This window comes from Perissodus microlepis, chromosome 23 (assembly GCF_051167445.1).
Source record: "Perissodus microlepis isolate ML-2025 ecotype Zambia chromosome 23, ASM5116744v1, whole genome shotgun sequence".
Lineage (NCBI taxonomy): Eukaryota > Metazoa > Chordata > Actinopteri > Cichliformes > Cichlidae > Perissodus > Perissodus microlepis.
The window spans coordinates 31,961,280-31,975,078 of record NC_140482.1 but is presented as its reverse complement, the minus strand read 5'-3'; the positions used below and the strand labels follow the sequence as shown (position 1 = coordinate 31,975,078).

The 13,799-nt window shown below is 44.7% G+C and overlaps 1 protein-coding gene across 2 annotated transcripts in view; it reads left to right on the top strand.

Moving 5' to 3' along the window:
* Window positions 1-13,799, top strand: part of ssbp4 (single stranded DNA binding protein 4) — an 85,527-nt gene that overhangs the window by 23,799 nt on the left and 47,929 nt on the right. For both annotated transcript variants that reach the window (XM_084922571.1, XM_084922570.1), the window contains exon 4: window positions 1,275-1,359. In XM_084922571.1, coding sequence (XP_084778697.1) covers window positions 1,275-1,359 — 85 coding nt within the window. The remainder of the gene's footprint in view (window positions 1-1,274; window positions 1,360-13,799) is intronic.

Genomic DNA, 13,799 nt, shown 5'->3' with positions numbered 1-13,799 from the left:
CAATGAAAAATGACCAGTATGTGACAGGGTGCTGCCGAGCCACTCTGACAGTTACGGGTGATCAGCTAATATTTTCTGCTCCATTTCGCAGTCTGTCACATCAAGTGTCACGGCTGTTCCTAACATCAGCACAAAGAATGCATGTTAGAGTTTATTTGCACCTTTAAGTGGCAAAAAAAAAAATCCTCTCGTGACTTCAGCATTTCTTGTTTTTAATATTCTGTCCGTGAAGTCAGCACCGAGGAGAAGCAGCACTCCTTTATTTCAGTGCAGTAATTAAGGGCCCATTTGGAGCGGGACCTGGTGGCCTCCGATGCCCTGAAGGAGTTGGATTGGTCTAATTAACTAATATGAACACTGCTGATTGGGCAGTAAGTAACATAATCACAGCTGATTGGTCAATAACCTGCAGGTCACCGGGACAGGCCGAGGGGAACATTTGGAGGTACTTCCTGGTAATTTGGACCCGAGCTGCTGGCTGGACTGCGCGATAGTGTGGAGGCTAAAGAGAAGCCTGCCGTGGTGTATGTGTGTGTTTGTGTTTGTGTGTGTGTGTGTGTGTGTGTGTGTGTGTGTGTGTGTGTGTGTGTGTGTGTGTGTGGCTGGAAAAGTGCTGAGATTTTAAATGGTTTTAAGGCAAAAATGATCAAATCTGATGCGCTCACTACAAAATATTATTTTCCTGCGGCTAGTCAGACAAAACAAAACAAGCAAATTAAAGGTGTCAGCCTTTAAAATTCTGATGACAGTAGAGACATTGATCAGCAGATTTATCAATACTGAAAATAATTGTTAGTCACAGCTAACAGTTGTCATCGTCAACCACATTGTCAGGTCAGCTCTGCTGTTTCTGTTGGACGCGTTTTGATCACATAATATCTCGTTCATATCATAATGTTGTTAATTTTAAAACACATGTTCTTAGAAACTTTTGCAATCAGGGCCAAGAATCAGCCAATCACACTGATGTTTCGGTTCATCGGTGCCGTTTTATGTTCTTTGGATTGTTTTGTTGAGACAACATTGAAAAGTGCTGTCACCGGAGCTCGTGACTCATACTGACGTTGACGGCTTCTTGGTCTATTTTTGAAAAGTTTGTCTCAAACTGAGCTATCAAGAAATCATTTTATACCTGCTCTGCTTTTTAAACATCTACATGATATTCTTCTGCTTCTGTTAACACTTCTGTTTTAACCACTTTTTGCCATGAACCTGGTGTGTCTGTGGCCTACAGATGAAAGTGTCTAACTGCTGTTACTGTCCTGTGTGCACAGTGTATTCTGGGATCTGTACTGCGCTGCCCCGGACCGGAGGGAGACGTGCGAACATTCCAGCGAGGCCAAGGCTTTCCATGACTATGTGAGTGAACTTAACCAACCCTCCCGCCGCGTACAAGTACACACACATCCACATGCTCGTGAACACCCACGATCACACAGACCGTGCATCAGAAAGAAGGGACTATCCTGTTTGAGATAATGCTGCTGGTTCTTGTTTTGACACGTTTGTTTCTTACCGTCTGCGCGTCTGCTCTTCCTGGTTGCAGCCTCCGTTTGTGGACGGGGCTCGCTGCGAGCCAGACGTCTGAAATGGCATGCTTTTAAAAAATGCAACACCCGTGAACACCACTTGTATATTTTATGGGAAAGCCCTTAGACTTCCATCTTTGAATTTTTAAAATCCAATAGGGTGTTTGTGGCAACGGTCAATATTTAACTCGATCTGACTGATTACATATATTTTTCCTATCAGTTGCTTCAGCGGTGCAGCTCAGCTGGTGGCCACACTTCCTGTTCTAGTGAATCTGTCGCCGAGGTTAAAGGTCACAGTACTGCCTGACTATTTATCGTTCCACTCGTGGCTTCAGTAAAGGTCAGATCACATGAAGCAGCTGGTTGATCGCACCATTACATCTACACACACATTTGCACACAATAGCTGCTTATGATAGTTGTGGCAGAGGATGGCCCGGGTGCTGCAAGGTCAGGGCCTGAGCCCCCCGTGACCCCTGTCTTCTGCACAATCAGACCAGTAGATCAAACGTGCACGTTTTCTGCAGGCCAGCACAAAGCGAGCGTCTGTTTTCTCGTGACTGCGGACCACGCAGGCTTAACCTCCTCACTTTGTCATCTTTTTTCAAATTGTTTTTTTGTTCTTTAGCTGCAAGGGTTTTCTCTTTTGGCTTGTCCACACTATGATAAATATTTGCATCATGCCGCGTGGTGTATATTTGAGTAAGGATTACACGGTGTGCGGATGTTGACTGGACAGACTGCTTCAGCTGCGAGATTATCGTTCCACCCGGGCAGAAGTTAAACCTGAAATGGATTAGAGGTGCGGTTCTCGCCATCCGCGTTTCATTCAGGCTGTTTTAACTTGTAGCCTGTCACCCGTCCAGTTGAACTCTCTTATGAGGTTTGACGGCAAAAGTGCGAGTGCTTGTCAGCTGAACAGATTACATCTGTCGCGCATGTACCATGCATGTCTGCGCGGGCACTAGTTGATGTGTGCATCTCCTCGCCTCGTCTCTGTGTGTGTGCATGTGTTGGACCACCATAAGATTAATTACATGGTTAATTAAACCTAGTAGTTAATTAAATCTGACAACTGTGTCTAATTAATCTAAATGCCATATAATTTCCTACACCTTTCTCCAGAGGTAGGCCAGCTGGATACCTGCATGTCAGCTATTTAACGGCTCTGGTTTGACAGCCCTGGTCAATATATGTCTGAACCTCTGGCTTGAAATTCTGCCAACCTGCCGACATATTTTAAACGTGTTTCAGTCTTCGTTTGCGTAAACTGGTTAGCTGAGAATCCGAATCGCTGCTGCTGCTCCTCGACATTGGACTGCATAGACAAAACATAGAGTCAAGCTGCAGTTTAGGGGTTAAAGTGCTGATGTGAATCAGAGGTTCAGAAGTATATTGAGCTTGTTTTTACTAAAATATAGTAAAGATAGGTAGAGAGAGGAGGCAGGTGCTCTGTTGGTGTTGTGGTAAAGTGATAAACGCATCCTAAAGGGGAACTTGATGAGCATTTAGAACTGCTGAGACGCTCTGTTTTTGATCTTCGACCTCACTCAAGTTCACATGGTCAGCCTGTGCGAACTCTCAGCTCGCGACTGCTGATTTGCTGCGATTAGGAGTTTAAAGTCATTTTATGGTTTCGCCTGATGATGCATGCGATGTGCAGGTGTTTTTCACAAGCTTTCAAAAAAAGCTAGTGCAGCCTTCCGATTTGAGATAGACACAAGGTGCAGGAAACTGTTTGCACACAAATGCAGAAATCTGAATACAAATCCAACGAAAAAGAAAGTGTAGAAAAACTTCATTTTACGCAGGGTCCTCTTTTATAAATCATTGTACCCACGTACTTCCTTATTTAATCAATGGCATATAAAATCAGTGTTTGCACCTCAAGTTATTGGACACAGCAATTAAAAGAAACACAAGAAAGAAGCACAAATTTCACAGAATTTAAAACTCAGACGCTCACCTGAGAAGTGGGGAAAAGAAACGGTCTCAAATCTGTAATCGTGAATGGCAAAAAGTGCAAAAATGTCATGCAGGTTATCGCCCTGGCGAGGACCACAGCAGAGAGGAAAAGGAAAGGCTGTAATACAAATAAGAGACAAAAAGGCATCAGTTCACACAAGGAAAGCAGGCGGCTATTTATAGCTCCTGCAATTAATTTAGTGTATGCTATGAAGAGCAAATTCTCTATATCAACATAGGTAGGCGTGTTTGAGAGGCAGAAACAACTATATTTATGAGAAGCAGCTGTCTGTTTTATCTTATGTTTACATACTTTCACTTTTCACCTTTGCTTTCACTCACTGGTTTGGTATAGCCACAAAACTAGTTAGTGATGTTTAGGACAAAAAGACTGCACCTGGGTTAAAATATCGTCTTTACAGCATTAACTTTACTGTTTAGTGTTTTATGTCAACGCCGACAATAGAATGTGCTTGAAAATCCAGGCCAAAGGTCAAAAGGAAAGAAAAACGTGTGCCGTCAGTTTGAGTCGGTAATTGAAAAAAGAAAGAAAGAAAGAAAGTTTAAGTCGGTAATCGTGGACCTCGTGCTACCTTATTATAAAAGAAAACTATAAATTATGCTGCTTTGAATTCATGCTTTGCTAAATAAAGTTGCAGAGTTGTTTTGGCGTAGGAGTCCTAATAAAGCGTAGAGGGTGTGGCGGAGGCTCTGACAGTGCACGACAAGGTGCGAGTAAGAACATGTGCTATTGTGACCATTCCCGCACGTGTCTTTGTGCGTCTGCGTGACGGCGAGAGCCAGAGCATCGGGGTCGAAGCGCGTGAATCCCCAGGGTGACGAGGGGTCTGTCTGCCTCTGATTAACTCTGGCTCCTCGGTCCCCGCAGACTGACGGCCCGATCGAGTCTCTATCAAGGCCCCTTGCTGATAACGGCTCCCTCGCTCCCCCGAGTCCGCCCGGATCACGGAGTGAAAAACAACACGGCTCCCGGGAGCCGCGCACTCCACTCTGTGTGCAGCTCAGCAGGAGCGGTGGAAGGGGAACGTGTGTGAGATAAACCAGGATTGCTTTTGTTTTTATTAATGCTTCTTCTTACATGTAATTTATGGTCTGCCTGGCCTCTATAGAGGTGTACGCTGTCACTTTGCTGTGGATAACAATGAGAAAATATCAGCAAAGTGCCATAAAATTGATATCTAGAAACACAGTTTGCTTATTTGTTTCCTCAAACTAATTTGGTTGCCAGGCAACGCTGAGTCGGAGTACTGTCTTAGTTACAGATTTGGTTTGGCTCAGCTCAGTTTGGCTCAATTTGGCCCGATTTGAAGGCACCTCTTACTCAGCCCTGTCCTGCTGGCCCCCTCTGAGAGCAATGATGTAGACTTTGTGGACTCTCCAGTTTGGGAAAGATAATGGAATATAATGTGCTAATCCCCAGATCTGGGGACTGGTTGACAGCTAATCCAGGGGAATGTGGTGGGATTGGAGCCCTGGCCTCCCTCCCAGAACTGGAGGCCTCTGACTAGAAGGGTAGCTGGTTGCTTTCACCCTTGAATGGCGAATCTGCTATCGTAGACACTCTCACGTAAACATTCCCACTTGCAGCAGCGCTTGTGTGCATATCCCACTCCCACACGCTCTCATGCAAATGAATACACGCACTCAAAGTAAGCGAGATGATGCCGTATCATAAAGAGCTGGAACAGCCTGAAGTCTTGTACCTCTGTAAAGTCATTTGAGTGTTCGCTCTTGTCGTCTTAATTGTCGGAATTGTGTTTCTGTCCTTCCTCTTCACGTCGCCCTTTAATCACGTTTATTTCCTAAAAGAGATCCGCGCATCTCATGGTCCTCTTTTCTGCTGGAATTTGGATGTTCCTCAAAAGAGCACTTTGTTGAGGAAATGTGTTTGATTATAAGAACATGGCACGTCTTTAGTAACTCAATATGAATGATTAAAGCACGCGAGCTTTGTGATGAAGAAAGCATACATATTGACGGACGAGCACGCACACACACAGAGAATGAGTCGCTGTCTTCTCCATCTCAGACACGCGTGCATGCACTTGCAGTCTCAAACAAACAGTCTTTCAGGAAGCGATCCGCTCGCCTCGCTGCTGCAGACATTTTGCTTTGCCCCAGCCAGAGGTCGCAACCCCAAACATCTGCGATTCACGCCAATCCGGGTTCACCGCCTGCAGAGCGACACGGATTTAGTGCCACAAGTGCGTCACTCACGTCGCAGTGCTTCACTGACTCCTCTCAGCTCTCGGCTTACTGATGCAAACTGTCACGATAATGGCTGAGATGGAGGAGTCAAAAACAGGGATTCAGCTTTGAACGTTTCACCTCTTCCCGAAATAGAGCGCATTAAGAAAACCGTCATGAAAGCCCTCGTGAACATGATAAGGCGCTCGAGCATTAGCTGCATATTTGATTGTTTGATCGACAGAAAATTTTAACATTTTGAAAGTGCAGTCCCTCTTTGACGTTCTGTCTTTACATCAGCAAAACTTCCATTTAAATTTTTTTTTTTAAAATTTTCAGTTTGTCTGCTAATTACGTTCTTGATTGATGTCAAAAAAGTCAGAAAATATTCCCTGCCAGTGTTTTTCAGAGACCAAGGAGACATTACTTAGTCTTGTTTCACCATTCTGAAATCATATTTGCTTTTATTAAAAGACTAACAGATTAATGACAGTCAAACAGTTGTCAGTATATTTTCTGTTGGTTGACCGGTTGATTGAGTAATTAACTTCTTGCTTCTGCTCTACACTGAGTCACTTCAACCAGGAAAATGAGTGCCGCAGCCCTAATCTGATCTCTTCCCAGCATGCCGTTTGCAGACCGTAGATAGATGGAGATGCAGTGTTGGCTGTTGCCTGGCTATTCTTTGAGCGGGTTAAACATTTGTTAGGCTCGACCACAGTAACAGGTGGCACGATGGGAGGAGCTGCGCTCTGTAAACAAGCGTTGATGGCCAAGCCTTTGTCTGGACTCTGTGTGGGATTTTGTGTGGTTTTTTTCATCATTGCTACTCACTACGTTACCAGGTGCTCACTTGCCATTTTTTTATGCCACACGTCTGCATGAAACCTTCCTTCCCTGTCAAAGCGCTCTTTGTCCCCGTCCTTTTTTTTTTTTCATGAAATTTACTCATCCTGCACCGTTTTTTTTTTCCTGCTTCAGTTCCTCTCAGGTCTTTTTCGCCATCCTCCAACCCCCTCCCGCCGTGCTTTCTTTGCCTTCCTCTCTGTTCCACGCTCTCTTTCTTATTCCTCCCCCTCTCTCCTTCGCCGCCCTCCCTCCCTCTCACAGGAGATTGATTGGGTAATCTGGCTGGGTGCCAGCAGTGCCCGCTTCCTTGCTCGGGGGAAGGAGAGAAGCAGGGGCGACATGACGACATGCAGGAATAATAATAACATCCATAATATAGGCAGAGTAGGTATGGATGGAGGCATGAGGACAGAAAGCGAGAGAGAACGCAGAGGACTGGAGTCTGCGTTGGCACGGCGATATCTTCCTCTCACAGATTCTGCTGGCTGTTTTCACTTTAAATATAGCCTACACACCATGGTGTGCCACAGCATTGTGTCTCCATTCCTGTCCGTCTCCCGTCTTCTCTACCTTTCTGCCACCGCCACCGCCTCCTCTGTTCACGCCCGTGTCGTCTTTTAATATCAAACAGTGCGTGGAGTGCAGGCTGCAGGCAGACGGGCGCTGAGCGAGAGGACGCCGTCTTTGTGTGCCGTTGTTTACCGTTGTTACAGTCTAAATGAAAAAGGCCGGTCGGCTCCTCTGTCTGTGTATACCTTTCGCTATCTGAGGAAGGCAGCAAAGCCTGAAAGTGCTGCCCTCAAGCTGCGTGCGTGTTCGGCTGGAGGTCTGCAAGTGACAGAAGCAGAAGATCAAATGTTGCTTATGATTCCCTTCCTTGCAGGTTCATTCTGGGCAAGCTTAAACCGAGCTGCGTTTTAGCATTTGATCTCAGCTATGTAAGCACGAGCCGCTGGATCTGTGTTTGACAGGGACAGACCGGGACATGGACGGATGCAGAGGACCATCCGAGGACAGAGGCGGGGAGGGGATGTTTCTGTGCAGGGAGAATGAGGTGTGCGAAGGCACTAGGGACTCTTTTTGAAGTCTGCATGTTTTGCAGTTTATCTGAGTTTTGGTACTAGCTATGCTTTGCGTCCCACTAGCCAGAGCAGCGTAAATGCCATCAATCTGCCCGCGCAAAGTTATTGTAGAAGCCAGGCCCTGCAGCGTATACTTTCCCTCCTTGCATGCAGATTTCCAACCCAGTCCCATTTAATTTCCCTAACCCAGTTACCCATGAATACCCTCTTAGTTGCAACATCATCATCCATAAAATTTAAACGAATGCTTTAAATGAATACTACATTCAGGGGAATAGTGAAAACTCCTTGGGGCATTTGTTTATCTCTCCCAATGAAACTAGCGGGTGAACGCTGCCAATTCTCTTTCAGTTTAGTCATTTTCAGGAAACAAATTATGGCTCAATAATTAAAAAAAGCAGCATTCATCACTTGTTTGCCCTCGACTGTAACCAGTTTACTGTGGAGAATTGAAGTGAGCAATTTGTCAGGGGGCTGGAAGTTTGAGGGCGACCTTCCGTGCTGGGGGTGCCTGCGATGCTTCTCTTGGCAAGCCTGCATCACGCAAGCCTGCTGGCACGCACGCACGCACGCACGCACGCACGCACACACACACATTCACTCCCTCCCCTCTTTCTCACCATCTTTGAAGCTCCCTGACACCGGCGACTTCCAAACCACATCCATTTATCCATTGTGTAAAAACACACCGTCCGGCTCGGAACGGCATAAATTACTGCAATTATGATGCTTCTGCTGTCTTTGTTTCTGCTTACTTTGAACTTTCCTTTGGCAGGCTGCTCTGACTCTGTGTTTTTATAACTTTGTGTCCCAAGTCTCAGAGGAGAGGGCAGAACAACCTGGTAGAAGCTTAGACGAGTGTGTGGTTACTGTCGATTTTACTGTTTCACTGAGTAAATTTCTTCAAAGTGAAACGACTCTGCTGGTCTCCAGTCAGCTTTCCCAGCTGTGGCGCTCCCCCGTTCTCTCCTCCCAGAGAAAAGCTCGGAGCGCTCCATTACTGCCGCTCCTCATTAGATCTAAAACGTTGACGGCGGTTGCAAGGATTGTCAGACAGATACGAGTGAAAGCTATGTTTAACTGCGTTGGTTTAACTGCGAATCGAGAAGCCGTTTCCTTCTTTTAACCAAGATTCATAATTAAGTCAGCTTTCATCAGTGACAAGAGTCTGATTTTAAAGTCGACCATCATTGTTTCCTTCTGTTCAGGTCAACAAGTACACATTTGCTATCCTTTGAGAAATTTAGCGTGTCATGAACTGACTCAAAGGTTTTGACAAGGAGAGGCAAACATTTCAAATAGGTTGATGGAGGACGGGCCAGCGTGTATAACCTGGAAGGCACGGGAGAACCTCCCATGCAGGTCAGGGCTTCCTGAGACGATCGCTTCTGATGATGTCGTCACAAGTTTGTCAAACTGTGCAAATAAGAGACGCACTGAACTGGGAGGTTGTGTTTAAGTGTGTGAGGACACAAAAATCAGTAAGATAATAGATTAAATGAGCATTAAATATTAAATATTTCAGGTCAAGATAAGACCGCATGCGGTGCGTGCGTAACAGCAATTGCAAGTAAAGAAAGCAACCCAGGTTATGCAAGGGATCAATAGAGATATCTTTCATAAGATATGGAGATTGAATGAAGCGGTATCAAGGGCAGGTCTGCTTTCAGAAGTCAGTTTCTCTTCCTCTCATGGCCTTGCGTCTTTTCTTTAAAGCGTGCCGTCCTTTACGGTCCTGAATCATGTTCAGTTTATGCCTTTTGGCCTTTTGGGTGAATAGAAAACTAATAGAACTTTTCATTCAGACTAGAAATGACAAAAAGTGTAAAAAAAGAAAACGGAAATCGCTTTGAGTAAAAACATTTGAGATCATCACTCACCTGAATTGTGGTGGCCAGACAGTATGTGTTTAGCACAAAATCCTTCCTGAACCTGGAAGTGGGCACGTCGTTCCTGCCACACCTGGTTTCTATGGAATACTGAGCTTCCTCCCATGATTATTTATGGTTGTTCCCACTGACAGCCAACTGCATCCCATGAAAACTAAGTTAGAAACCAGCTTAACTTTTACATAACCTGAGTTTTTCTCAGTGACTAGCACTCACCTGTTCATCCATGATATGATCTGGTTAATTCAAACATTGCAAATTTGGAGCGGCAGCTTTAAATTGCTTTGAGAAACTAACAGTTTGTGGCAACTTTCAGAGGAAGTCTTTTCACTTCCTCCCTCATGTTAGTCTTTTTTCCTCTCAGACACTTTGAGCCTTATCCTTTCAAACACCGTAATTTCTCTAAAAGATGCTCCTCGGCTTTTTGTTTTCTTTTTCATATCTTTGTCCACTCTCACATCGCTCTTCTCTCTCATGCATGCACACACACACAGACACACATGCACACACAGACACAGTCTATCCTGCCCTTTCTCCTCTGCCTCTCTTTGTAGCAGTGGGCAGGCTTGTAACTGGCAGACATTGCAGCTTGGCACAGTGTGTCCCTGGAACTGTGTGTGTGTGTGTGCGTGTGTGTGTGTGTCTGCTGTCTCCTACTGCTCTGCCAGTCCACCAGTCTCAAGTACCAGCTGGGCACCCAAACTCACAACCAAAATAAACTGGCGGCCCTAAGCCCGTTGGTTGGTGTGTATGTGTGCATGTGTGTGTGCGCGCGTTCTGGTGAGTGCATGCACGTGTTCATGGCTGTGTGTGTGTGCGAGCGCGTGATGCCGATTGGACGCCCTTCTTATTAAGTCTCATTGAAGCGAGGGGTGACACAAACACAGACCTTCCTCAGATGAATGCCTGAGATGTTCGCCTGTCTCAACTTTGCATTACAGTGAGGCCCTCCCTGCTAGGATTAAAGACTAAAACAATTACAAAGCCTTATTTGCAATTTAAATTCTCCCAAATGCAGACTTAATCCTCATTTTCCAAAGGCAGCAATACTGAGAGGCGGAATAAATGTGCGAGAGAGATCCAATTCAAGCCTCTGTTGGGGTTTCTGTTGCTAAAATAACACTTATAAGTTATAGGGGGGGGATAATGAATGTGCTTTGAGTTGGTTGAGTTATGTTTGGAGAACAGTTTGCTTCTGTTAAAAGCTCGTCTTGGTAATGACGGGATGAATGTTGCAGAATCAGCAGGGGGGCTGATTTTTTTTTTCTTTTTTACGCCATTTGTGCAGAGAGACGACTTCGCATCCTCTGAAGTATTTGCATTTATGTTGTTTGCATTTAGAAATTCACGTGTGCGCGCGTTAAGGTGTCCTGATAGCAGGAGCCGTGGCAGGCATGCTTTACTGCTGTTCGGGGTATATTTACAGACAGTGACTTTAATGCGGTGTAATGATTATTTTTATTCCAGGTACTTCGGCAGCCAGTTCGCTCTGAGTGGAATGACTCCCCATTGGCCCACTGATTACCTCTGTGGCTGCTGCCACACCTGGCTCCTTCAGCTCTCCACTCGCTCCACCATTATAACCTCAGCCCTCCCCCTTTTTATTACTACACCTTCATCTGTTCCCTCCTCCCTCTCTCTGTCTCAGTACACCTTTACTAATGCAACAGTAAGCTGCTCCTTCTTTTTATTAGTCTGCTTTTATGATACAACTCCTCATCTCTTGTAACTTTTCAGATTTAGTGCTTTAAATCAATCTGCCTATTTCATAGATATGCATATATATATTTGTTTACCTGTTTTAACCTTAAAGTACGTAAATATGTTAGGTTAAAAACAGTGGATGGGGACGTCCCGGTCTTCGGATAAACTGCACCGCAGCAGTTTTATTAGATGCCAGATAAATAATAGCCCTCCTAATTATTAAAATTAAAAATGTGTCGATTTCAGCCCGTGCATGTTTGCTGTTCATTCTTAGGTCTCAAACACTTTTGCATTTCTGTCGCTGTTTTCACACATGAACTTTGGACAATGTCTGGGAAATCGAGTCGTTCGCTGTGAATTCACAATTACCGGGAATATTCTCACATCGGCTCGCCTGGACGTTAGCAAGACTTTCTAGCAGAGAGCTGGCAAATTTAAAAAAAAAACCCAAACACTTAATGTCCACTCTGCTGGGTAAAGTCTCAAAATTCGGCGCTGCACGTGTGAAAATGTCTCAAAATGTGCACAACTCTAAATACATCCAATGTGCTTTTTTCTTGTTCCTGCAAGACTTTGTGCATCAGTTACAGTCAGTTTAATTTCAGCTACACTCACCAACTAAACTTTTCCTTTTTTCCAAAGGAAATATGATATATTTATCATTATTATAGGGCGGTAAGTCGCTTTAAGAACAGCATGTATGTGCAGAGAGAGCGACACCTTGTTCAGATTACACAGTTTAAAGTCAGCATGTTTTCCGTTTGTGGCCATTTTATAAGGTCAAGTCTTTTCTTTTAATTCAGCATCTTCCTTTTCTGGTTCTCATTTGAGCTCAGAGCTCTCGCTTTCTGTCTGCTTCTCCTCTTCAGTTCCTTCATCAGCCACTCTTACTTCGATTAAAGAAGAGAAAAGTAGCTTTCCCAAGCAACTACAGCGTTAGCTATCGAACAATATTATTTTAAGATTGGCCTCCTTCATTAAATACAGGTAGAAAGTTTGATTTGTACCCATGTACCTATGAGTTATGCATCTAATAATAACCTGTCATGGCTAATGGAAACCTCTAAATTAGTTGTAATGAGTTAATATTCACGGGAACTATTTCAGAGTTCTTTTTTGGGTGGTGGGCAGATCTTGAAATACTCCCGCGATTTCTTTTCATTCATAACTGCAAACAAAAGTGGAAAAAAAGATGAAACCTTGAGTCGAATGTTGTAGTACTTGCTCCACCTCGCTCTTTTACGTAGCGATGTCACTGCGATTCCACTTCTAAAAACAGCTTTGGCTGCTTTACAGCGACACACTGAAGAAGCTCAGCGGCGTTTGGGTTTAAGGACAGAGGCCATCTTTGCTGCACTGTGAGGCTGGGTTTTTTGTGACGTATTTATCTGTTAACTGTTTGTTAGTTTAAATAATCTGTTATGTGTTTTGTTTTTTTTTATATTTCCTGAAATATATCTACAGTTATCGTACAGAGCCTATACAGGCTTGGCTCTGTGTGATGTCAGAAAGAGCAAAGTTCCCATGGTAATCATCTCAGCCGCATGGCTCTGGCTGTCACTGCAGACACTCACCTGCTGTTCAGTTCCCTGTTTTACGAGGGGCAGCCAATCAGACGAGAGCTGGTTTAAAGGTAGCCTTAAAAAAAGAGGACCTAAAAGTGCTTATTTGTGGCACAGAGTCCCTTTCATAAAGAACTGACTGTCTCCAGCAGGAAAAGATAAGGAGTTTGTTATTAGAAAATGTCTGCAATTTTTATAGTAAACATAGACCATTATTATTAGTGTGTCTGTTTGGGCATATGTTTGATGTTGTTCCCCTGAAATCAGAGCAAACCCTGCCCCTGCTGCCGTTTGGGGTTAATTCTTCCGAGAGAGTCGGAAAATCCAAAAATCCACATCGTGTACTTAGCAACAACAGCGACGTGTGAACTTCCAACCTCCGTTGAGCTGTCTGGATCTAAGCCTTTAGATCAGTTATTTATATCTCCCATGATTAAGTTCAGTGGATAAATAGGGCAGCACATCTGTTTCACTATTGACTGGATGCTTGGACCTGTTCAAGCTTTTGCTCGTGCTCACAGAGCCATGCGTGCTTGTGAAAAGACCAAGAGTTGCACAGGGATGCGCACACGTGTTACTCCTCGTGTGCGTCCTCTCTGCTCTTTCTCGTTTCTTTTTTTTTACACCACATCAGATCTTTAGTGTAAAAAGTGACATTTGGGCCAGAGATCCACTGCACTGCACTGCACTGCACTCTGTTGCACACTGAAAAGGTCAGCTTTCATTGAAGGAGTGTGTGGGACCAGCCACTGCCTTGTGAGCGTGAGGGAGAAAGAGAGAGGAGTTTCTTTGAATAGCTGGGCCACTTCAGTTTGCTTGGATAAACTATACTGTGGATTCCTGCTTCGTGTCCTCACGGCGTGGACCGTCGCCAGAGTTGCTCTCTTCTGTGCTGAACTGCTCTGTGGATGCTGTAATCTCCTCAGTGCATGGCCAGATTACTGTCTGTTCCATATTGTCTGGTGGCGGGCTGCAGGATGGAGAGAGGGAGGGACGGAGGAGGCTCTG